Here is a 27,656-nt window from a genome sequence, read left to right as displayed (position 1 = left end):
GTCAGATAGTCCAATAAAGTGCAGTAACAATTAAAAAGTTAACATCATCTACACAATTATTGTTTGTAATGTCATTAAGAACAGAATTAGCTGTAGATGTTGCTTCTCAGTCATGTCAGCCAGGCATATTTGTGACTTTATTAGACCCATATGATAGACAATGGACATATTTGTGACTTTATTAGACCAATAGGATGGGGATGACTTGTCATGCTCAACTCTGAGACAAAAATTTTATCTAGGGTGATTGCGAGGAAATTGATTTTTCAGTAAGGAACTCCAAAATTTCTCCCCAGCCAATTTTTCAAAGACATTTTGCCGATGTTGGATTTTATAAGGCTCTTTACCAGAGCAAAAGTTAACAAGAGAATGCCGTTGAGATTTGTCAGAACTAGGCTTAGCCGAGCTATCTACCAGATCCATTCGCAATATTACAAAGGCTAGGTATCCATTGCAAAGCAATAAGTTATCTGCTTTTCAAAAGAAAGAATTCTATTTTTCAATCTAGCAGTCATAAGGCAATTTCATACCACCACTTGACAAAAAATAAAGTGCTTTAATAACATCTGGATAACAATAAAGGTTATATTTGAATAACTATTATCTAGGTACCCATTGCAAAGCAATGTGTCATCTGCTTTCCAAAAGAAAGAATAATCTAGCAGTCATAAAACACTTTTATACCACTGACTGCCACAAAATAAAGTGATTTAATGGTAGACTGGACAACAATAAAGTTTATATTTGAATCCTTCTCTTGCCAAATTCCACAACAGAGAAATGATAGTGACTTGAAAAATGGATCTTTTAAAAAAGAAACTTTTGCTTTCAAAGTGTGAGTTAATTTAAATCTTTCATACTGCATACTTTGTATTCTTGCTCATTAAAAGCATAGGTAAAAAAAATTATTGTCCATGACATTTCCAAAATCATTCAATTCGCTGATGCACCTCCTTACAGCAAATGAATTTTTTTTTTTCACTAAATAATTATCAGTAAGAGTTTAAAATAACTTTAAAATAAATATTACATGTTAAACAATGATAAAATAAATACTTGAACAAACAAAAATATGTAATATTAAATACTCCTTTGAAATTAGAGCTTTATGGCCATTTTTATGATACTACTACTATTCTAAATTTATTAATTTTTATATTTGATATATTTGATAAGGTATATCTTATTAACTTAATTATTTTTCTTAAAAGTAGAGCAATTTTAATAATTTTTTAAAATCAAAATTTGTAGCAATTATTTTTCAATATTTTTTAAACTTTAACAACAGATAAACTGAAAAAGAATTACTATATTCTAAAGAAAATATTTTACTATACATATGTATTTTCTTAAAAAAACATTTCTTATAAAAGTTAATTTTTGAAGAGTTATTTGTCTAAAGTAAAAATATTTACTACATTATGATTTAAATAAGAACACATAATGCAATAAAATATGAAAATATGATTAATTAGATATTTTTTTAAACAGCAAGTATACTATATTCAGTATTTTTATCTACTTTACAAAAATAAATCAGTGGTTAACTAACTATTACTTTTATCATTTAAACATTTATTAAAACTAAGGGAAGAAACCACTCTATTTCAACCTTTAATAGTTAAGTATAAATGAAAATGTTATAGTGAAGAACATGCTATACCACTGAAAGCAAGCATTTTATATGTTCATGAAAAGCTGAAGAAAAATCAAAGATTAAGAAGAAACAAAGTAGACTGTAGCCACCTGAACTCCAGGAGTTCCAATAAGACTGCCAGTCTGTTTTCCAAGGTACCACAGCATGAGAAAAGACAGCAAATGTTAGTAATTAGACATTTGAAAGTTAAAAATGACACAGGAGATTTTTATATAGCATGAGAACATACACAGAACCACAATCAAAAAATGCATTTGAATATTAGTTTTCATTCATAAAGCACATATAGTAAGTTAGTAAGCAAACCAAAAGTATTTCTCATTTTTTTTTTTTTTTTTTCATAAACCAAAAGCATTTCTCATTATTTTTTATACTTTTTTTAATTATTGAAAGAAATTGTAAAAAGTCAATTCACACTTAAAATAACAGGTGAAATTTAAGAAAACAGTACATTAGTTTCAAACGGGTACATGAAAATTTTTATTTTTTCATTAATGGACCACAGAGAGAAATCCGAATAGTTTAATTTATTCTAAAGTGTGCACTCTTGCCATTTTTCATGTATGATGATGTAAATACATACTTTATTTAGTTAAGTAATTATAATAATATTTTAATATTATGAAAATTTAATTCCATTAAACACACCACATAATAATGACTACTAGAAGTAGATATTATAAATCTGTAATTTATCTAATTTTTGAAAATAAATTTTTTAGGTCCTACATGTAAAAAATAAAAATTTTTTAATAAAACTTTTCTTTTTTAATGTACAAAACGTTTACTATTTACAAAATCACACTGTTGTAATAGATTATTACTATTACTTTAATAGGTAATAGTAATTTCATTTATGACTTTCCTTTATGACTTTATGGACTTGATCTATCATTTTTCAATGGAGGGAAAAAACAGTGAATGTGATGAAATGATTAGGGCAGGAAGCTAATATTTTTAATATATGAAGATTTAATTCCATTAAACACACCACATAAAAATGACTTCTAGAAGTAGATATTATAAATCTGCAATTTATCTCAATTTTGAAAATAAATTTTTTAGGTCCTACATGAAGAAATAAAAATTTTTTAATAAAACTTTTCTTTTTCAATGTACAAAATGCTTTTACTATTGCTTTAATAGGTAATAGTAATTTCATTTATGAATTTATGACTTTATGGTAGGTACTTGATCTATCATTTTTCAATAGAGGAAAAAAACAGTGAATGTAATGAAATGATTAGGGCAGGAAGCTATTATATATTACAAATAACCATCATACTGTAAATACGTAGCCTTTATTATTTTCAACACAAATACATTAAATTAAAATTACTTTAAAAAAAAACAGATTATTTTCTTTATTTTATTGGCTTAATATTGTCTCATGGTCAAATGTGAAATTTTACAGTATTAGTGTGTTGCCTGGTTTATAATCCAAATAGAAGATAACAAAAAAGTAAATATGTACACTGTGCCAAAAAAAAGGGGGCTTCTATATCTTTCGTTTTACTGGGGCAATTGACAAAATTCAAATTGCGTTTTTCATGTCTTGAAAGCGCGACTTAGGATATATATTAGATTTATATACAGCATTGTTCTAACATAGGTATTTTGACACAAAAATGGACTTTTTCTGAAATAACATACCAGTTTTATTCCATATTTCGATTCTACAAGTCAATTGCGCCTAGATATTAAATTTCGTAAAATTTGGTGCGAAATTTATGGAGAAATTCAAAATTTTATCTTGGCACAATTTTTTCAGTTTGCGCCAAGAGTAATTCACTTGGCGAATCTCTTAATATGTGGCAACCAATTATCTTTTCCCTTCCATTATGCTGGAGTGGAAAAAAAAGGATCTCGTTCCTACCTTTTTACATTGTATATGAGCGGAAAAAAGTCGCTGCATTTCTACTTCCAAATAATTTTAGCAGTGTCTAAACCACATTTGATGTTTTATCGCTTTCAACAAATATGCTAAACTTGATGTATATCTTCGGAAAAACTGTTTGAATAAAAAACTGTAATTTTTGGCAGGTATGCTTAGAAATACGTCTACTTTAAGATGATGGTAAAAATTTTATTGATTATAATTCAAAAATGTTTTTGAAAATCTTATAAAAATGATTTAAAAACACAAATTTTAAAAATAAATAATAAAAAATGGGTGAATTTTATTTGGAATGAACCTAAATTTCGAAATGTGAAAGGAAGAATCGAATAAGTTTAATAAAAAAAAAAGAGATTAATAAACATATACCAAACTCAATTAACATTGAGGAGCTAAAACTTTGAGAGCTAATTTTTTAAAAACTACTCGTGTGATTTTTACAAAATTGGGTAGCTGGTGTAATTTGAGTCGTAGAATCGAAATATGGAAAAAAATTGGTATGTTACTTCAGAAAAAGTCCAATTTTCTGACAAAATACCTATATTAGAACAATGCTATATATAAATCTAATATATATCGTAAGTCACGCTTTCGACACATGAAAAACGCAAGTTGAATTTCGTCAATTGGCCCAATAGAACAGGAGATATAGAACTGCCCCCCTTTTTTTTTTTTTTTTTTACCTGTGCAGTGTACATCAGCATTTCTTTTTCCAAATGACTTATGATATGGTTTAGTGGAAACATGATTTACAATCCAGTTATACACTAAAATGAAACTTAATGGGAACAAATAATAAAGAACTTCATTTGAGACCATAAATGGCGAACAATAAATGTTGGGAAATGAACACTGTAGGAATGATAGATCAAAGTTCTACTGTAAGGATCCAAAAGAAAGTCCATTTATAGCATTTTCATTTTTGAATGAAGGATCACAGACTAAACACTTGATTTCTAGTAATATGAACAAGCTTGATTCAATCTATGTCACATAAGCACAAAATTGTTGAAACTTACGGAAATAATCTAGCTACGCAATAAAGTATGATAGAACTTAACATCTTCTCTGGTATTATGATTATACTTATCATAAAATATTACATTATATATTAATGAAATGAATATCGTGACAACAGAGGCTTTAAGATTATTTATGCATTCAATACTAGAAGTGCAGTACTTCATCCCACGGATGGCTCATAATGCTATCAATTTGTCAACTCCATACATTCCGTTTTTCAAATGACTTTGCACGCTGTCTTTATGTATGCTTTTGCCATTCCAAGTCTGAGCATTAAGATAATGAAATTGTCAGAGCTATGAGTTCTATATATTTTATATAATATAGAATAGTATCTCCTAATTATTCCATACAAGCTGTATTTCTAGATATAGTATACTCATTATAATTAGATGGTGCATAATTTTGCAATTAATCATTTTCTTCTATCTCATTTTGTTGCAAAGTTAGATTTGATAATTCTCCCATTTTTATATTAGTAGCACTGCTAAAATTTTCACATGATCATACATTACAAGAGAAAAATCTAAAGTGCACAATGTAGAACCATCAATTTCAACAAAAGAAATGCCTACATATATATTTTTTTTTTCTGGATCTGCATCTTATATGATATAGATTACATTCCTAGCATAAGTAGCAAAGACAGACTATTTCTGAGGAACTTATTATGCTGATTATGCTGGTTGAATACTTTGAAACAGATCTGCTTTCAATTTTGCAATCTTTATTTATTTTAATGCTTAGTTTCAATACATGCGTTTATTTGAAAAAGAATTTCTTTTCTTTTAAATTGGCAAATTATGGCATTTACTTTTAAACCTTATTCATAACTTAGTTAAAGATTTTTACTTAATTAAGAAATATTAAAATTTTCTTTTTCACGATAATAATTACTTTTAAATATTTATTACAGAAACTGATTGATTTCTACAATATTTAAGGTAAAATTGCTTTTCTAAATGCTACTAAAATTTATTATTCATGCAAACAATATTTTAATTCTTTAAAAAAAAAATCCTGCGTGATTTAAAAATCATTTGTTACAAATGATCAATACACTATATCTGAAGCCTGTTGATCTATATTAGCATACCTTGATACACATTCACTTAAAAAACTCAATAAAATGAAAATATATCTCAAAATTTTCAATTTGAAAAATATAATTCTGAATGGCAAGAGTTTTGATACATAACTTTTATAATTTACATTCAAGCCACTTTAAAACAATTTTCAAAATTGAACTTACTAACTACAGATTCACTCTTTTAAGATAATTCTACTAAAATTAATCTTATCAGATAATATAATCAATATTTCTTTAGTAAATAAATTATATATATATATATTGTATATACTTGTATATATACATATATAGTGTGTATAAATTATTTTGATGATAAAATATGAAATAAATAAATAAAGTTCAGTATTTAGTTGAATATGCACATACCAGTTCACTGAGGTTCCACAAAGACAAACCTTTCATCAATAAACGAAAAGCATGTAAAATTTATATTCCACAGATGTGTGGAATATCAGAAAATTACTCAATAAACACCTACAAGCAAAACTGAGTTCATAGCAATATATTACACAGAAAAGCAAATAAGAATGCAGTACAGTATGAAATAGAATAAAAGCAAAATTCATTTCACAGCTATAAAAACAAATCTAAATAACATGCACATTTTTTTGTTCAAGCAAACCATCACCGCCGAGAACACTGAAGTTAGTATGGAAAGAACAAGAGAAAGATATAACACTGAAGGAAAATATTAAACACGACAATGCTTACACAAGACAGGAAACATTTATACAGTAGCAAATAAAAGGAGACATTTGTGCAGAATAGAATTGTAGTTTCCTTAAGAAAAGCATTGAGATTTGCTCAGTGCTCTGATACCAATTCACTAGTTTCTTACGATAATGAAGGTTACATTTAAATCTTACTTTACACTTCATCTTTATTAATCAACAAACAGCAATATATTTAACATATAACATACTTTTCTTTTTAACTTTACCCACTTTTAAAAAGAAAGATTTAAAACAACACACTGAATAAAGAATTAATATAACATACACCAAAATCACAAAATTTACATTTCGTTTGGAAATTTTAAATGGGAAGAAAATACAATATATTGCTTAAAAATAATTTTCTGGCTTATTATGTTATAACTGGAACCACAGAATCTTTGCTAAAATTTTATTAAAATGATTCACACATTACTCCTGAGATCAAATTTAAATTTGTAATGAGATTTTCTAATGAGTTCTGCAATGAATTCCTACTTTATCTATTTTCACACATCTCTTATTCTTTTGTTACATCTTCATATGTGTATATGTAGCATCCATGCATATACATATATAGTAGATTACAGCCAAAGTTAGGCCACTCTGCACACTGACCGAGAGGAATGGCAAAAGACTGATTATTAAGGAATGACTATTTTATTTTTTTTCCTTTTTGGGCTTTTTGCAAAGTAGCTGGAGATTCCAAGCCACAATTTAGTACTGTTAAACAAGCCTCTTAGTAGAAATCACGGAATTTTCAGAATGTGCCAAAATCTGGCAACCATGAACATAACTACTGGGAAACCATACTCATAACAATTCTTCAGTCAAGCAATTTTTGTATTTTCATATGCATTTTCCTTCTTGTATTTCAACTTCTGATGTTTTCTAAAAAAAGAAAATTGTGATATTTTTTGCGTCAAACTCAATTTAAAAAAACGCACTTGTAAAATTTGGCTGCAATGAAAGAAACTGTAAAATTTCTGCAGGAATACAGTATCATCCTGCAAAATCTCTGAAAGAAACAATTATTTTGAACCTGTTGTTAAAGTTACTGCCTCTAAATTTCCACTGGAAATAAAGAAATGAAAACCAGCTTGTAAATATTTATTTACTGATTTTGGGGATAGATACCTAACCAGACAATCAAAACATATATGCAATGATATTGATACGTTTAATAAGTAATTTTGATTTTTAATTGAACAAAGATGGTTCCATTAATATGTAAGTACCCAAAATTCAATGTATTGATGTGAGATGGTCCAGTAGGAAAAAAAAGTATATCTATTGTATCTGGTTTGATGGTAGCATGCATATGATAAGAAAAAAGGTACCATATGAAACAATAATATTCCATTTGTCAGCTGCTTTTGGAAAATATCATCTTCCTCTGATTTATTCTTCTTATCTTATACATCTACTTCATTGTGAGTACTTGTATTTGTTTAATATATCTGTATAGTACCAAGTATGCACAAACTTTATACACAGGTGTAGTCTTGATGACAGTACATTAACAAGTTGAGCGTGGCGCCAGTCCCTAGGGGCCAGCAGTGAACTTTCCATGTGGCCGGCAACGGTCCCTGGGGACCAGCACTGAAATTTTCATTTGGCTGGCGTCAGGCCCCAGGACCGACAGTATTAAAGTTAAAAAATAAATATAGTCTCAATGAAATGTGATCAAATTTAGTTTTAATGAAATGTACTTAAACTTTCTAAGCAAAAATACAGCTTAGCTCGCTGCCGGCTGAACGGAAAGGACAGCAAATTCGGCGCCGCGCTCAAGGTGTTAATTATGTTAAAACAAAACCCTCCTTTTCTGGAACATTAACATAGAATATGTTTTTGTGAAGATATTATAATTATGACATTAGACATGTTAATTATAAATTTTTTTGAAGCAGAAAAATTTAATAGTTAATTTAAACTTAGTTGCTGTTACAAAGATAATTCAGTAAAAAAGAAACAGAACGATTTATGTACATGATATAGCATCATAAATTATATTTACTTTAATTATTCATAAAAAAGTAATGAGTTTTCTCTAAGCAGCTTTTCATGTTAAGTTCAAAAACCTATTAGGTATTTGTCGATTTCCTCATGATATCCTGAGGCAATAATCTGAGGAAATCAACACCCATTTTATACTTTTTAAAATTATTATTTTAATATCCTTCCATTGGATATTTTTTTTATTTATTACATTCTTCCCATTGGCTGTTTCATGGATACTTCTGATGGAACTAATACTTACGATGAAGACGGCATACTTGAAAATGCAAAACCAAGCTAGATAAGAAAATGAAATACTTTAAATACCATGCTGCAAGAAAACAATTTGATCCTCCCAAGATATAAATACTGCACTTTTATACAGGTTAAACAAGCTAAAAGAAAGCACTGACTACTGCCAACTAAAAAGTTTAATGTTACTTAACCTCTTCGAGCCGGGTAGCGAAAACGCATGCTTATCGCTGAGGCCAGCAGTGTCTTACGCGAGCGTCTCTCCAGGGCCGAGGGCTTTTTTGCTACTAAGCCTAAATCCATGAAATTTCTGAAGTATCAACGCATTGTTTAATAATGCTCTATAGAGTATTTAAACAGCTTATGCTTTATAAATTTTTATATATATATACTTTAATTACCTTATTTCTTGTTTAAATGCATATTTTACACATTTTATTTTAATTACTCACCATTTTATGAATTTTAACATTATACATCTGAAAACTAAATATATTACTTAAAATTCTCTTTTCGTATGAAAAATTTGAAAACAGGGATCTACACACAGTCCTACGTTACATTCCTTGCACTCATAATAACTCATTTGCCGTTTTGGAGGATTTTTCCGGGAATGTGAACAAACGAAGCATCGTCGTCTCATTTTCTTATCAGTCTCTTCTGAACCAAGTTTTGGAAAATGTCTTTCAGTTAATCTTTCAGAATCAATACCAGAATATCAGAATTTCAAAATCAATATCTGAAATATTTTGCATCATTTCTGCTATTTCATGCTCTTTTAAACATTTTCGACGCTTTGACATTGCAACGGTAAAAACAAAGAATTCACGTCTAACAAGATCTAATATTTTCTAAAAACTGAACTGCAAACCGCCCGCTTTAGAACCCAACGCTTTAGAGCAAAACTTCTCTACTTACAGTAAACAACTATAAATCACGCCATTCGAAAACATTTATTTCCCCGTTTGTTTATATAATCAAAAACATGTGTATGTGAGTCATGCTTCTCTCCTTTCGAGTAGATCTAATTTACATGTATCTGAAACCATATGGACATACAGTGCCATCTTGTGGCAGAAATTATAGTTTGAAAAACATTCCAAATTATTGGCACAAATATGTGACAGTCGGTAGAGAATGGAACAATCCTCTGGCACGCCTGTGTGTCGGCCGGTAGGTAAGTGCGTTCGTTGCTGGCACGTATACGTGACAGTCGGCACGAAGGGCTTAAGTGGACAGGAAAGTAAAAATTTTGGTATCAGTAACAAAACATTACTTTGTACTATGTGCACACAAAAGAATTATCTGACATACTGCACAACACTCATACAGAAAAAGAGGTACAAACTATGTAAAACTATGTCCTAAAGTCATCCTATTGTATTTCAGTTTATGCAAGTGCCAGACAAAACTGTGTAATCCTAAATAAGGTCTAATATTTAAATCTATGGTATTTAAAGAATTTAACTGAAATGCCAGGTAGATATAATAAGCATGCAAAGTAATACTGAACACAAGCATGCATTTATACTAAATTACCAGGATCATTTAACTAAATTTGTATTATTGTTATCTCTTAAAAGCAAAAGAGCAGAAGTTGCTTACCAACTACTCAATATCTTCACAACTAGAAGTGCTGAAAGCATGCTTCAATCAGATAAAAGGCTATAATTTGCAAATCACATTATAGTGAACTAAAAAACTTACGGCCTGAACTGAAACTCATATACAAAAAATCAAGGCATAGACAAAGCTAACAGAATATACCAACCAGCATATTCAGAATATGATGATGACATGGTTTTGTTCAGTTTATTTGATTATGGTAAAGCATGTGACGGCTATCTAAGAAAACCGATCCCTTTGTAGAGGACTTTCTGTCAGAAATTGGCAAATATCTATTCCCTCAGAAACACTTAGAGAAAACCATGAAAACATCCATAGAGCCAGCCCATTCACCTATAACTGAGCCCAGGTTGAACTACCAGTGTTCAGGGACTGCTGATGGGTACCGATGATGACACGGACATAAACATATGAATCAACGCAATGGGTCAACAGTCTCAGATTTATTCAATTCATGAAAAACTTTTCTTTCACCAAGGGAATTCAGCAGTCATCATATCAGCCATGTTTGTGATCAAAGCAAATGTGGTTTTGGGCAATTCAAATCTGCCCAGAGAGGCTGTCAATAACTTAGACAAAACCTTGAGAATATTAAACAAGAAATGCAAGATGTTATAAATGCATGGCCTACCTTCCAAAATGAAAATGCTACTGTGGCAGTGGAAGCATAAAAAGATCCAAACCAGTTGCCCGACAATAATAGTATGAAAAGATTCTGTGTAGTGTGAGGGAAAAAAAAAATTTAGTCCAATCTATTCTTGTGAATCCTGTGGTAAACAATTTCCATACAACTTCTGGAATAAGCACTCAATATGCTTATGAAAGGGAAAAATACTTGCAGGCTATGTTCTAATAATCTAAATTATGCAATAATCTAAATTGCAGGCTATGTTCTAATCATTTTGGCCTACCTTCCAAAATGAAAATACTACTGTGGCAGTGGAAGCATAAAAAGATCCAAACCAGTTGCCCGACAATAATAGTATGAAAAGATTCTGTGCAGTGTGTGGAAAAAAAAAAAAAAAATTAGTCCAATCTATTCTTGTGAATCCTGTGGCAAACAATTTCCATACAACTTCTGGAATAAGTACTCAATATGCCTATGAAAGGGAAAAATACTTGCAGGCTATGTTCTAATAATCAGAAATAAGAAAAAGAGGTCAGCTGCTCAAGTTAGTTTGCAAGCTCAAGCTATATTATAATAAGGAAGAATAGGTAAGCTGGTCCAGTTAATTTGCAAGCTTAAGGTGACAAATTACTTCAAGAGCAACCAAGGCCACACTTGGTGCAATTGCACTACTAAGTATGCATCAAATGTGTGAAAGCAGAAATAAAAAACTGTTATGCAAGTCAAAATGTCATAGAAGTGAGCTTATTTCAAAAAATGATGCTAATAAATAAAGCATATATAAATAAATTTAATAGCATGTCTTTTTTATTCTGATGTTGGCCGATCACTCTATGCCATTTTGTGAACTGGCTGGTCAATGCTCAAAACCAAAAAAAATCAGACACTGGCTGATCAATTTAGAGCAACACTAGCCAACTGGCTGTTTTTTACTTTGGCTGCAACATATACATACATTACATATATATTGCATGGATGTACATATGTGTGTGATAGTATAATTTTTATATGTGTGTATACATTACCTCACACACACACACACATATATATATATATACAGGGTGTTTCAACAAATTGGTTACAAACCTTCAGGAGAGATACAGTACATCTATACGATGGAAAATCACATAGCAATGTGTGGTTGAGAAGTCTTTCCTGACGTGGTAGAGTGACAACACAAGAAAGGAAAAATATAAACAAGGTGAGGAAACATGTTTCTTATGTTTAGTACAGTAGAAATCAAGGAATAAGAACAAAAATAGACAATTATTGTAATTAAAGAAGATGTTCAAAATTACAAACCTGGATTCTGTTACAGGCCTCACATCTCAAGCACATGGAAGATCTGATGTTCTGGACTTCCTCAGCAGCTGCCACAATGCGTGCAACAAGTTTCTTGACACTTCTAACAGCGGTTTCATACACCAATGTCTTGATGTAACCCCAGAGGAAGTAGTCAAAGCGAGTGGGGTCTGGCGATCTTGTTAGCCAATTAACCGACCACCCCTGCCTATCCCATGTTGAGGATATGTTTCAAACGCAATTTCGAACACCTTCTTCGATGAAATTAATCTGTTTTTGGTTTTATTTCTTGATTTCTGCTGCACTAAGTATAATAAACATATACTGCCCTTCCAAAGTTAAGGAACAGCACATTTTTTATATCCCATTTGAAAATGAAGCAGCACAGAAACAAATAATTTAGAGGATATGTTCACTAAACAGTTCTTTAATGAATGTGACATAGAATGTTTCCTAAATTCAATAAAAAATAAATTACAACGAAAAATTACACTCTTGGCAGACAAATGCAGTCTTTGAAGAACAGTACATCACAGTTTTTTGACGAAAAATGTGGTTTAACATTACAAAAATGGGTTCTAATAAGGAATGTGTCCAACTTCAGTTGCAATACATTGGTGACAGTGAAGTTCCATGCTGTCAATTAAATTGTTGATCAGTGGAAGGGAAAGCAAAACCCAGACACAGAGTAATCTTTGTTTAAGCTCATCTGACGACCCTGGAGGAGGACTTAAAGCAGCAACCTGTCTCCCAAGGCAGTCTGAAAGTTGCTGTATCAGATTGAAGTCTGGGGATCGAGCTGGCCATTCCATCCGCTTCGTACCATGACCCTCAAGATACTCTTCAGCAAACTCAGCTCGGTGGTATCACACTGCTGTCCATCAGAAGAAATCCAAGACAAATAGCAGCGGCATGTGGGTGGACATATCGATCAAAGATCTCGTCTCCATATCTTCCACCGGTCAAAGTTCCTCCATGGAACATATGCAGATCAATATTGACCACTGAGAAAGGTCCCAGACCAAACCAATATCCCACACCTCTATAAATGTGTTTTTTCAGAATGTGGGATTGGTTCTATCTGGTGTGTTGTTCTCTTTAGATCAGCTGACGACCTGAATACATCTCCAATGTGAAACTGGACTCGTCTGTGAAGAGAACAGACAGCCATTGTTGACTGGTTCAGAAGTCATACAAGCCTGTAATGTGCATGCAGGCCTGTAATGTACACACTGTAATAATTGAGATTTTTTTTCTTGTTGTTACAGAATGATCTGCCATGAGATGAAGCACAATAATGTTGCTCTTTCTTCCGGCCGAAATGAATAAATAATGGTCTTCCACAGTTGTTACTCTTGGTTTGCCTGGAACATGACTTCTAGACACAGAATCCTCAGATTCAAACTAATTCCATAGTCATTGGACCACACTATGAGAAACACAGAGATATCTAGCAGCATCAGCTTGTCACATCCCCATTTCCATTCATCAGATTGCCTGCCACCTCAACAAACTGGCAAATGACTTATCCTAGACATTGATAAACTCTCCTGGATACTGTCAACAAAATTGCTAATAACAACTGAACATCAAGAATCATAAACAAAACTTACAATTTCTGACATTTTTTTCTCCAACTCTTAAATAAGCATTCATTTCTATAAAATAAAAATTGCAGCTATTGCTTTTGCATATATTTCTTCAACTTCATTACTATCATGCATATAAACTGTGAATTTAAATGTTACTGACATTTTTGTAATGGTGACCTTTGAAAACATGCTGTTCCTTAACTTTCAGAAAGCAATGCTTATTCTCAACCTGTTCTTGTCCTTCATTTCTTGTGTTTTATGTTGCCACTATCACACCTGGTAAGTACTTTTGACCATGCATTGCTATGTGTTTTCTATCAGCTTGGTGTACGCTATCTCTCCTGAAAGTTTATAACTTATTTGCTGAAACAACCAGAACGTATATATAAGAAAATTAAAGAATATGTAAAAGATTAAATTACCAACATAAATTCCCCTGCTCTATTCTAAAAAGAGTAACCTCTATTTGCACTGTGTCATTTCGAGACTGATCCATGTCATATGACTCTTACATAATTCTGATGATTTAAATGGAACTAAAACTCAAACAGCTAATAGTAATTTTACAGCAATATTAACTATCCAATCAAAATTCATCGAGAACCAAAACTAACTCAGTCTAAATTAAGATTTCACCCTTAACACACTTGCTTTCTACGCTTTCACCTAGCTTGACTACAGTCCGTCTACTAATGTAAACTAATGCAACATAATGTAAACTTTTGGGAATGGGCACATTTAACGTGCCAACTTGTTTGTGGCCGCAACATGTTTGCCGCAATAAAAAGTGAAGATTTAATCTGCCTTTTCCTCCAATTTCCTATTCATTTTGGATCAATCCTTCTACGCCATCAAAATGCTAACTGTTCATTATAGATTCAACAGCTTGCGTTCTACTGCAGAATCTATTACATATATATATGTGTATATATGTGTGTATGATGATTTGTGCATAAAAGTTAAAGGTAGATATGCTTCATACTCTTGCTTGGAAGCTTGGAAATGTGATACAATAAATTTAATTTCATCACTATAATGATGACTCATTTGCATAACTTGGATATATTGGTGGCATTGAAGATAGAAGACTGATGCATAAAAAAGTACAGACTTGCAGATGGACAAATTCAAATAATATTTCTTTTGTTGTATTTAAAGATTTTGCGGCCACAAATAATTTGGAACATTATACTGAGCCTGTTCAAGAACATTTATATTTTTGATATTGTTGTGATAGAAACAAAGCAAAATGGCAACACCTTAGCGCAACAGAAGCAGAAGCAAAGTGTTGTATTCGGGATGAAATCTTAATTCAGAATGGGTAAGTTTCATTTTCAATGCCTTTAATTAGATAATTAATAATGCTATAAAATTATTATTGGCTGTTTGAGTCCCATTTACATTACCAGCATTATGTAAAAGTCATTTGATATGGATTAATTTAGAAATGATGCAATCCAGAAAAAGTAATTATAAGCAAGTAATGTTTTTAGTATAGAGAGGATTAATACCCAAATTAAAATTAAGGGGGCTAAATTAAGTTATAATTTTGATTTAAACACTTTTTATCTTACACCCCCCCATGTATATACAAACACACATCCACACACATATATATGCACACCCATGCAAAAAATGTTAATGAAAGAAAAAAAAATGGTTACATGAAAGCTGTAGATTAATACTGTAATATTTAAAATTAGGGAAAGTTTAAAGTTATTGGTGATTTCATATACAAAGGTTCACTGCAATGAATTTCAAGAGATCATCAAAGAAAAAATCGTCCCAGCATGTGGCAAATGTGCCCAATAAATACTCACACCAGACTGACAACTTCAAGTACACAATAATTTTTAATAAGTTAATAATAACACATACTTCTTGACTTAAAACATTTTGGACTTACTATAAAACTAAACTATTTTTATTATTACAGTTATGCTCGTCTACAAATGAGGCAAAGAATTAAAGAAGAAACAAATAAAGAAATATTGTATTTTTGGTAGACAGCCATATCTGTTCTCTGTAAAGTGCTATCCAGCTATGTAATCACTATGGATATGACCACTAATACAGGTTCATAAACCACTCAAAATGCAGCTAACTTTCTCTCCCTCCCTCATTTTTATGGAATTAATCCTTTAGATCATCACTAAACTTTCAACTCAAATTATAAACAAATAATATTTTGTATTCCCACAGATTATGACAGACAAAATGGACTGAAGTGCCTGTTTGTTTTTTTATCATAAAAACATGCTACACATACACCACATAGTAGAAAAAAATAACGATTCCCCCCATTTTGGTAGCCTTGAAATCATTCTTAAAGAACATTCATTGCATATGGCATCTCAACTAATTTATAAAATTTCATTCTGATGTCCAGATAAACAAACATTTCAAATAAGAGGATGGAAATATTTAGTTTTACTTAGGAATGAAATAAACTGCATTTATTTTTAAATTTAAATTTTTTAAACATACTAGTTATAACCATCAAACATTTGCTAATATGTTTGTTCTCCTTTGAGTATAAAGTACACAGAAAAATTTTAGATTGCATAGCAAATAGATAAAAATTTATAGTTAGGTTAAATATTTTTTACATACTATTACTATTAAAATCCCACACTGAAGAAACTAAAGTATTTCTTAAAAAAAGAAATTATCAGGGAAGATTTGAAACACTGCTATAGCATAATTTTGTGAAAATGCAAAATGTTTCTATGAATGCCAGTTGACATAATAAACCAGAAAACATTTTCATAATTAATTTGACCTGGTTAGTTATTTCATAACTGAAATGAAGATCCGATTTATTAAATAAACTTAGGTACATCTGAGAGTAATATTAGTTCCCCACTCACTAATATTACATATAATAAGAAAACTCATTGTACAAACTTTGATTATAAATGCTGCAAAAGCAAAATATTAAAAAAAAACTCACATTGAATTTCATGATTATCTAAAATAAAAGCAAAGTATTTTATTAATTTTACCTTGCATCTTTTAGAAGTATAGTCTAAGCTAAAGCATTAAAAATGCAAACAGAGTATTTGTAACTTGTGACAAGTTAACAAATACAACTAAAATAAAATAAAATAAAATAGGCACTAGCCATTAATAAAAAAACTGATTACATTTTGATGCTCGGAAGTTTGTCCTACTCAGAGCATTACTGTTTGGGGGAATGGACTTAGATGTGGCACTATCGTTGTTGGCATTCTGAGAATAAGATGATGTAGAATTGGTCACTCCGCTGGATTCAGAGTTACCTGGAAAATTATTATGCAAAAACTACAAAAAACACTGAATTGTAGAATGCAGAACCATTTTTGGAAACAGGTTTCATTTTCACTTCCAGAGATCATATTTATTTTACTGAAATAAAATAAAAATAAGCCATGCTGGGGTACTTTATATAACAGGATTAACATGCAAAGCTACAGAAGAGCATGCCGGGAGAAGTTCAGGGGAAAAATATGAGCCCAAAATTTTGTTTTTTAGTTATAACAGTAATTATATTGAGAATTTTTTATAAATAACTACATCAACAAATAAATGTAACTTTGGTACTTAAACTGAATGAAAAAAAAAAAAAAAAAAAAAAGTATCTATTAATTTTTTGAAGCAAACATCAATGAATACACTCATGACCATTCAAATGCATATACACTTGTTTCTATGTGACATGTATTAATATTAAATTTTTGGTCATACAAATAAATTTAGGAATAAAATCAATCTTGAAAGATAGAATAAACAAGAAAAGAAAAATGAAATCAGGAGAAAAAATGCACTAAGAAAACAAAACTAGGGGTGAGGACTAAAATTATGTATATACACATATTAAAAGCCCAACTATCTGTCATTCAGCTACCCAAAAAGTAAATCAAGTAACTGGAAAATTTTAAAATTAATTATTTTTTAAGTACAGGACTCTCAAAACCCCACCGATAAATATTGTTTTAAGAGCTTGTCCTTATAATAGGACAAAATTAATTTTTTTTAAGTACAGGACTCTCAAAACTCCACCAATAAATATTGTTTTAAGAGTTTGTCCTTATAATAGAACACACACAAACAAACAGACAAAAAAGTGGGGAGTTACTATGGCATGGGAAGACATGATTCCTAAATTCACAATATTTACTTTGTTTGTCTATCACAATCATTACTCTCATCAGTATGTTTAATGGAGATGGTCACTGAAGTAATAGGCCTTATACATTTACAGAATAGATGAGCCAAGTAAAAATTTCGTTGTTACTTTCTTTCGAGTGAATTTTGGTCATGAAAAATAGAAAACAATATTATAACATGCATTTTATTTAAAGCAAAAAATTTTTAAATGTTATGTTGTAAATCATCATGTGCATAAAAATGGCAAATTTAAATTTCTACTAAGAAACTACTACACTGGTGAAATAAATTAAGAGAATTTGTATATTTTATCAAAAAGAGAGAGAGAAAAAGAAAAAAGAAAAAGAATCGCTAAACAATGCAAGTTACTGCTAGGGCGTCCTCCTGCTAATACATTTTTATTTTACCTTTATTATTAAGCATCATTGTGTTCGCACTTATGCCACAAAAACTTCAAGACCAAAAAATATTAAACAGGCACATACACTAGTAAAATAAATTAACAGAATTTGAATATTTTATCGAATTGTATGAAAAGAACTGAACTGAAGAAAAAATCATTGCTTCTAGATAAAAATGCAAATCTTGTACGGGAAATATGTAAGTGCACACGTGTGTGTAGGCGGAGGCAGCAGAAAAACAGGCTTTATAAACGTGTGAAGGGTAAGATGAATTGCATTCGCTAGCACACCTTAGCGAATTTCTTGGTGTTATCTTGCAGCAATCGGTTAAATTCACATTGGAACAGTAAAAGTGACTAACCACCGTTTAGATGATGGAATGAGGTGGCGAATTGTGGGGAGGCTAGAGGCAGGCCAATTCCAAGTCCCGATATAGAGAGAGTTTATTTTAACCCCCAGCATCAAGTGTAACCTATGGAAACAGTTCCAGGATACTGAAGAGAACGCCTGGGCAAGGTCGTCCAAGAGACACGATGGCCAGAGAAGATCGCTATTTGTCCATTTTAGCGAGGCATAACAGGGCTACAGCTTTTCAGCTCTCTCAAGACTGTATGTGGCCACAGACGAGTCCCGTTTTAGCCTAAACACCGATTCTCGCCGTAATTTCATATGGAAAGAGCCAAGGACCCACTACTTATACCCTCCAATGTCCGCGAAATCAACAATTATGGTGGTGTAACGGTCTGGGCAGACATTATGTTGGATGGCCGCACACCTCTCCACGTCTTTGACAGAGGCTCTGTGACTGGTGTGCACAAAAATGAGGTATAGGGATGAGGTCTTGGAGCCCTATGTTCACCTTTTTCGGGGTGCAGTGGGCCCCGAGTTCATCTTACAGGACGATAACACGAGGCCACATAGAGCTCTTCTGGTCGACGAATTTCTCAAGAGCGAGGATATTCGCCGGATGGATTGGCCAGCCAGCTCTCCAGACCTCAAACCTATAGAGCATGTCTGAGATGCTATGGGGAGGGCAAATGCAACTTACAACCACCCTCTGAGAACCATGCAGGAACTGAAAACAGCGTTCCTGAATGAGTGGGACCAATTGCCACAGGACTGATAAACTGCCTTATTTCCAGTATGACGTCACGCTGTGAGGCCTTGTATGGCTGTAAGAGGGGACCATACCTCCTATTAACCCATTTCTTTTGTGTCTTCTGCAATCGCTGTTTCAGATCTTCAGACTCTCATTAGTGTTACACATGAAAATGTGTATCTACTATAACTGCTGAATGTTTATTTTGTTTGTATTATATCAACCTATGTTCACACCAAATTTTATTAAAATCCGCCCAGTAGTTCTGGAGATCGTAAATCAAATATGAAAATTCTCTTAATTTCTTTACAGTGTGTACTTAAAAGACTCTACTAAGAAAAATGGATTAGGGCTCATTTCTACGACACGAGATAGCTATAGATGTGTCAAGAAGTATTCTTGTGGTAGACTGATAGTGCCAAGGTAGGGAGAAATTTGGAATGAGTGCTCTGATATGTGTTCTTATAGAAGTTAAAATACTTTAATCTCTTTTGCAAATATGAATTTCAATCAATTGGTCTGAAGCTGAATGTCATACTAGCAATAATTTTTGAATATTTTACATATCTTTTTAGTGTAAAAGCAGAGTAATCTTTTATTTTGACTAATTATGCAGCTTCCACTAGAATAGCTAGTGCAAGTCTGGTGGTATCTTCACTAATTCTTATGGTTCCCGGCATTTTATAATCAGGTAAGATATTTTAATTTCCTAAGTTAAAGGCTGACGAAATACACCAAATTTTATGTAAGATCAAATCTTACATAATTTTTTATTAGAATTTTTTTCTCTATTCACATGGCTTTTCTATCACAAATTACATTTTGTAAATGCTCAGCTATTCGGTAATTTCATGTATCTGGTATTCAGCATTTACCAAGTGTTCCAGATTGTCAAGCTTTTACTCTGCATATATGTGTGTAGGATATCACTTAATCCATATATATATAAGAAATCACTTGAGCAAGGACCTTTTAGCAGTATTTTTTTAAATAGGCACATAGAAAATTTTGCCTATGCATAATGTAGCCCAAGCATCACCTGTTTATAAATAGATGCCATTTTGAATCATGTCAAAAGCGTGTACTATACATGATTGATGAATATGTTTAAGAAGGCCAAGCAGTCCACCATCTGTTAAATAATGTTTGTTATTAATTCTGGACCAAAATATGACACCAGGGATTTATCACCAAATCTATGAAGTGTATGATTCAAATCCAAGTGATGGCAAAGTTCGTAAAGAAGGCAAGGAGAACATATATGATAAAACCTGCCTGGTCCACCTGTTGGTGATACTGTGTGTGGTCTATAATTCATTGATAACAGAGGACTCACCTTTTCCACATTAACAATGAATTTCCAAAACAGCACTGATCTGATAACAATATGAATGTTAGACAGAAAGACACAACTTTAATTTGCATTGTTGTTAAATATAGAAACTAAAGTTTTTGTTTTTTATAAATAAATTACTTTGCATATCCATCTCCCATATGCATGCTAAGAGTAAATTTTGGCAAAATAACAATTTTGTTTTAATGTAATTAACTGAGATAACTTCAGCATCCCACACAAATTTAAAGCTTTATTGCGAAAAAAAAAATACTGTCCAATTTTTTTCATTACATGTAGTCTTTTTTCATTTATGTATATCTTTTATTATAATTAATTTTTGTTTCTTATTAAAAACATTTTTTCAAAATAAATATATCAAATAAAATTTTAAAATAAATACAGATAATAATCTAAAACTAACATAAATATCAGCTCAGCATATCATGATAGAAATACATGCAGGTAAAATTTACTTTTAATATAGAATCATCATTAAAAATTATACGGAATATGAAAGCATACATAAATTAAAATCAAAACAGAAACATTTTAATATTTTAAATAATTTTTAAATAAATTTAAAGTGGTTTTCAAAAATATATTCTGCAAACTACAATGTAACCTAATAAATATTACAGGATGTGTAAAACTATATCCTATGCTTTTTCTCCCTTTTTTCTTTCATCTTATTTTAAAAACTATTAAATGTCATTAAATCACAGCTCCCATGATTTATATTAGCCTGTAGTCAAAAGCAGTGACATTTACAATTTTATATACTTCTAGAGCACAAAACAGTTTTCAGTTATTTAATATATATATATATATATATATACGAACATAAATGTTTTATATATGAAGTGGTACCTCAGTATGCATGATTGACCCAGTTCAGATTCTTGATTTATACCAAACTGAGTGTAAGACAAATTTGTTCAATAAGAAATAGAGGGACAATAATGAATCTGTTTTTATTAGGAAAATACTGCTGTTATTATTATAACACTGTTTAATTCTAAAATACAAATGTAATGGGTGAAATTTTTTACGTGAATGAAATATACATTAATGCTTTTCTGCTATCCAGATCAAAAACAATTGCTGAACATGCCTTAGTGTCTCCGATCTTTATTTAGTAATTGATTCGAGCTCCTTCACAACCAATTTAAAAACATCTTTGTATTTTACAATTGTACATATTGTTGTTTGCAGCATACAGTAGACAATAGTTAAGTTCTAGATATGTGTACCATCTTTCTACTTTTCAATAATCTTTTCCCCCCTCTCTCTTTTTACCTTCATGATTATCCTTATCATTTTTTTCCATTCCTTTACTCTTCTCATTAACTTTTTTAAAAACTCAATAAACTTACAAAACATTTATGCAAAAAAAAAATTACATGAAAATTCAGCAATGGTTATGTGGTACAGTGTTGCGAGAAAATTTTCAAGTACAGTAGCAAAGGAAAACTCAAAAAGTCACAAATGACATTAGAGATCACGTGACTTTTTGTGACATCATAGTTACGCATGCTCACATGACCTCTGATGTCATCACAAATTTACTGTCTACTGGTTCCGTGAGTTACAGACTGTATTTGATTCTTAGTCATTTTAATTACATATCTTAGCTTTAATGAAAATTTTGAAATTATATTGCTCATTTTCAATTCTTTTTGATTAATTCTCATTTAATTTAGGTTCTATTTTTAAATTAATTTGTGCACATCCATTCTTAAGAAATTCTTCACATTTAGATTGTTAGCACTTCTGTACTAAATTTTTTTAGTTGGCAATTCATTTTTTAAATTTTTTTAGTTGGCAATTCATTTTTTAATTTTTTTTTTTTTTTTTTTTTGCTTAATTGTAAATATTTCAATTGAGGAATGTTTTTCAACGAGTCTTCCGTTCTGCCTGGTGGGCTTAGTTCAAATCCTGATTACACATAAATTTAATAGTAAAAAGCCTTGTCCTTTTACTATTAAATTTATGTGTGTTGTTATTTAGCAAATTGCCACTGCTGTGATTTTAAGTCATTTCTATTGCTTAGTTCTCAGCAACATTATAGGTGAATGAATTTCATTTCTTTCTCTGTTTGGTTACCCAATATATGACGCACAAGCTGCAATTCTTTTATTCAATTTGTTATCACCACAGAATTGGGGAGAGTGAACTGACTTAAAAACAAAACACATGGGGGACAAGGAGAGAACAAGAGAGGTTTGAAAGCAGCCCCTTCCCCAAAATTTTCTCCCTTCCCCCTACCCCCTTCTTGTCATACCGACATCAGGCTGTGCAGTCTTGAAAGCCCACATGTAAACAGTTGCCAGATGCCAACTTCTATTTAAGCCTAAAACTGTTTTTTTGATATAAATTATTTTAACATGCAAGAATTTTACGAAATATTATAAAAAATCGTTGAAGCCACAAAAAGTAGCATAAGAAAATAATGGAAGTCACAAAATCGCAAATACTAAAATTTTAGTAGCACAAGTTTGTCAAATGTCGCAAATTTGTGAAAAATCACACGACCTGGCAACACTGATATGGTATATGCAAGCTGCTTACTGAATAGTAAATTCATTCTCACTGCCAGCATTTGCTAAAAACAAAATAACAATAAAACATTCACTGGGCTCACCCCTAGTTGAATATACTTTCCCAGTTGTTATAGAAACACCCCAGCTTAGACATACTGACAAGAGTAATTCTTATGATAAATAAAAAATGCCATATGAGCTTCAGCAACAAAAGACAAAGTAGACGTCTATAAAACAATGGCTTGAGAGAAAAAGTAAGTATAAATTAAGCTGATGCCCAAAAAAGAGGAAGTGAATTGTATTTTCAAATACCATAACCGAGACAAAGAGAGAGCACAACTATAATTCAAATTTAAAAAAAAAAAAAAAAAAAAAACACTAATGAAAAATCTGATTATTTGAAATTGAACATATACCAATAAAAGTTAAATGTTTTCAAGCTCTGGTAAATGAAAGCTAACTTATTTGGTAAAAAACTAACTGTATCACAGATTATTTTAAAAATAAATGGCAAAGACCTAGTATATACAAAGTGCCTGCAAGTGATTTAAAATATTCAATAGGACAATTTTCTGAAAAGAAACTGTATAAGGTTCAAATTCACTGTATCCAACAGTGTAAATACTTGGTATTTCTCACATCCTATCAGCATAACTTTTCAATTTATGGATATAATTTAACACACAAATCCTTTCTTCACAGACATAAAATATCAACATTCAAAACCACATGACTAAAAAAAAGTTGATTTCTAATGAAATGACAGTGTCCACAAGGGCTGCAAGACAAATTTCTTGTGTTTTTGCCATGTTTTATTACTAAAGAAAACGTTACAATTGAATATATTACTTTATTCCACACAATGCGTTAATACCTTGAAGGAATGGTTATTTCCACTTATTGAATAAAGTTCTGTCTGCTATAAATTAAGATCAGAAACAAGAGAAGAAAGTGTTAGCAAGCAATCGACAAGATATAATCTTTTATCTATCTTCTGTTTTATAAATGAGCACTCCTCATCAGCATAATAAAATGAATCAGTTATAAAAAGTCAATTTGTCTGCACTTTTCAACAGTCAACCAACTGGTACAAATGCCTGGATTCAAACTTGAAGAAGGAATGGACGTTAGTAAGTACATAGTGTAGGGAACCAATCAAAATACATGGTAATTCAAAAGTTCTCTCTAGAGGTTTATAATAAGGAGATAGGGATGGGAGACCCTTACCCCCCCCCCCGGTGTTCTTCAAAACTCTGGTGAAACTGCATAGTTAATATGGCAGGTACATAACTGTACAACCACAGGTGAATTTCTGGCGTCGCATGTACTTCTACCTGTGCCTGTACTTTTAAATAACATTTTGCAATAAGCATTATTTTATACCAATAGAAAATAAATAAAATACATTTTCTAACACCATATAACAGATCAGAATTTTTTACTTTTTCTTCTGCACACAATCATCAGCACCAAAAACAGAATTTAATAATGGTAAAATTCCACTATAACATTCACAGAGCAACTGTTTACACATATTTCTTTTGTAATGTCATTCAAATGATGATGAATTTTCAGATTTTGTGCTAGCTATTCATACAGTTTTAGACCTAATTAATAACATTTTCTTTGAAATGTAATTTTGTAATCTTAAATTTCTAGAAAACAGGCACTTTAATAATTTTTACTGCATAAGGTTTCGAAGTTCGCTTGTTCCCAAGTTCTTCCTTTTTAAACAGCTGGATGACACTAAGTACACTAAGTCATAATGTAATTATTTCCACCACAGTGGAGTTAATTTGGCACACTTCAAAAAAAAAAAAAAAAAACAGTAACCAAAAACGACTTTTATGAGGACTACATTGCATCCTAAAGGTTAGTTTCCAAATCTTGAAATCATGCACAACTGAAAAAAAGCAGGCATCATTATCCATACTCAGTCAGAAGCTCTCAAACATGAAGCACTAGTTTGCCAAATTCCAACAGAAAAGAGGAAATTACTTCCAGAATTTGTTTTTTATTTTGCTGAAATATGGTATCTGGCAGCATATACAACCACAACTTCTTACTATTGCCTCCTTTATACACTATGGTTGTAATAAACAAGCATTCAGGCTTTTTATAAGTGAAGGGTCTTATAAAATAAATCAATACTCAATGGCATTTTTTATTTCTATTTTGAATGTTTTATTCAAGAAACCGAATTAAAAATATATGCTGTAAAATCAAACTTATTAAATTTCATTTAAAGTTATAAATAGAAAGTAAATATAGGTATTTTCCAGAACATTAATTTCAACAAAAATACAAAATATGTGTTTTAAACTACACCAAATTGTTTATAATTCAAACTCCACAATCTCTGATACCACAAAATATCATTACCTTCAGAATATCTTGGGGGGGAAAAAAGGAAACTCATCATTCAAGCAAAGTAAAAAGAAGAAAATGAGTGCAAAGGAATGTGTGTATCATTTTTTTAGGCAGGAGGTGACAAAACATACCAAGGGATGATGAAAAAAACAAGTCCAGTAAGGAGGTAGTTCGGCGGGATGGTTTGCTTTTGCGATGAAGTGACATTTTTTTACCTTCTTTCTTGTAGATCTTTTCTTCAGTGTGGATCTCGGAAGAGTCTGGTGAATGGGTTTGGCCTAAGGGAGAAAGGTCAGCCTCCTCAAAAGTCACTGCACCTAATCATAAATATAATCTCAATGCACTGAACTGTTATTAAATGAAAAACCTTACTTTGTAGCAGTATTCAGTTCTCTTACACTAAGTAAAGTTAAACGTTAAACTAACATCACTCATTCCATCACTAGTTTTATTTGAGCAGTCTACAGATGCATACGCTTTACACAAAGTCAATTTCTTTATGTATAAAGAATATTAAACCTAAGTTTATTAACTTTGGGAAAATTATTATAATAAGCAATACAACAGTATTTGAAATTCAGCATAAATTTGCCAAATATTAATTGAAAATATTCAAGATCTAACATGATAAACAAAAATGCTATAAAAATATTGGTACTTTTCCCTTAAAGCCCATTTGCTGTTTTTTTATTTATACATACATATATTTCCTTGGTGCCAGGTGTCACCAGTCTGGTTTAGATTCTTTCCTGGAGATAATTTTCTTCACAACCATTGCTTACATAATTATGTTTGTCTATTCTTTTTTTTAATTTGTTCTTTTCTCATTTGCAATGGATTTTATAACTTACTATTTGCCAAGAAATGAACAAGCAATTATTCTCTTTCTAAAAAGAGATATTAAAAGAAAGAAGAAACACTGTGGTTGGACAAATACCTCATGAAATTAATGTGACTTGAGTCAAAATGATAATCGTATTAGCTTTCATTCACACTGATATGAAAAGGAAGTCTAAATACAAAGCCAGTTTATTGGATTACGCATTTCTTTCATTATTGGCAATTCATTTACTTATTGTATCAAGAGTTAAGATGTATCGAGTTTTGTGAATCAAAGCTCAAAGCAATCACAACACTCAAATGAAATGAATTACAATGCAGTGATTGGTTGGAATAAGTGCATGAAAGAGGTATGTGGCAAATCTTTGTTGTCTAGTCCTACTGTTAAAATTGATGGACACTACAAAATTTTAGAAATTGACGAATACTTGCTGACAAAAATAGAAAAAAAAATTGAAGTCTTCCTTCCAAAGGGTTTTTGAAGGATTTTGTTACAATATTATAGATTGTTTCTTTGTTGCTGTTTCATATTTTCAATTTTGTCAAGTAACAAACCAAAGGTGCGAAGGAAAAAATAAGCCAAAATGTAGTAACACAGTGCTGAAAATGCATCGTATGACTTTAATGGAAAAGTACAAAAACAATCATTCACTAAAAAAATACAAGGATTGAAAATACAGGAGAACTGCATCCATAATGCAAGAATATTTAGTGACAAATGCATGTTTATTACTAACAGTAGGAGATATTTACCTGAAATTTTTCAGTAAAATTTCTAAAAAAGAATGCTGCTTAAGGACTTATTTGCAACTTACCGGGTTTTTCAGCACCAGTACCTCTTTCATTAACCATGTGTTCAAGAAGTTTATCAACATCCATTTCATTACACTGTTGAACAAATTCCACATGCACCTGAAATATCACAATAATGAGGATTATTTTTCAAATTATTAATTATTAAACTATAAAAAGAATATACAGAAAACAGAAATTTCACATGATAAGCTAGAGCAAGCTTCCATAGGCATGAAGGCACTTTAAATAGCATAAAAACTATTAAAAGAATATAGCATACTAATTAACATTGTAAGATCCATCAAGACTATATATGATAAGCAAAAATACAAACAATTAATCCTAGTC

General features: G+C 31.0%; 1 protein-coding gene across 8 annotated transcripts in view; it reads right to left on the bottom strand.

Annotated features, from left to right (window-relative positions):
- Positions 1-27,656, bottom strand: part of LOC118185800 (F-BAR domain only protein 2) — a 115,795-nt gene that overhangs the window by 57,994 nt on the left and 30,145 nt on the right. For 3 of the 8 annotated variants that reach the window (XM_035355709.2, XM_085812942.1, XM_085812945.1), the window contains 4 exons: positions 27,329-27,425; positions 25,805-25,990; positions 16,925-17,059; positions 1,747-1,779 (listed from right to left, as the gene is read on the bottom strand). In XM_035355709.2, coding sequence (XP_035211600.1) covers positions 1,747-1,779; positions 16,925-17,059; positions 25,805-25,990; positions 27,329-27,425 — 451 coding nt within the window. The remainder of the gene's footprint in view (positions 1-1,746; positions 1,780-16,924; positions 17,060-25,804; positions 25,991-27,328; positions 27,426-27,656) is intronic. The other 5 variants (XM_085812944.1, XM_085812943.1, XM_085812947.1 and 2 more) reach the window with 5 other exon arrangements.

Source organism: Stegodyphus dumicola, chromosome 3 (assembly GCF_044657685.1).
Source record: "Stegodyphus dumicola isolate Sdum_Otavi_A_Nest chromosome 3, ASM4465768v1".
NCBI classification, from domain to species: Eukaryota; Metazoa; Arthropoda; class Arachnida; order Araneae; family Eresidae; genus Stegodyphus; species Stegodyphus dumicola.
This window is presented reverse-complemented; position numbering and strand designations above follow the sequence as displayed.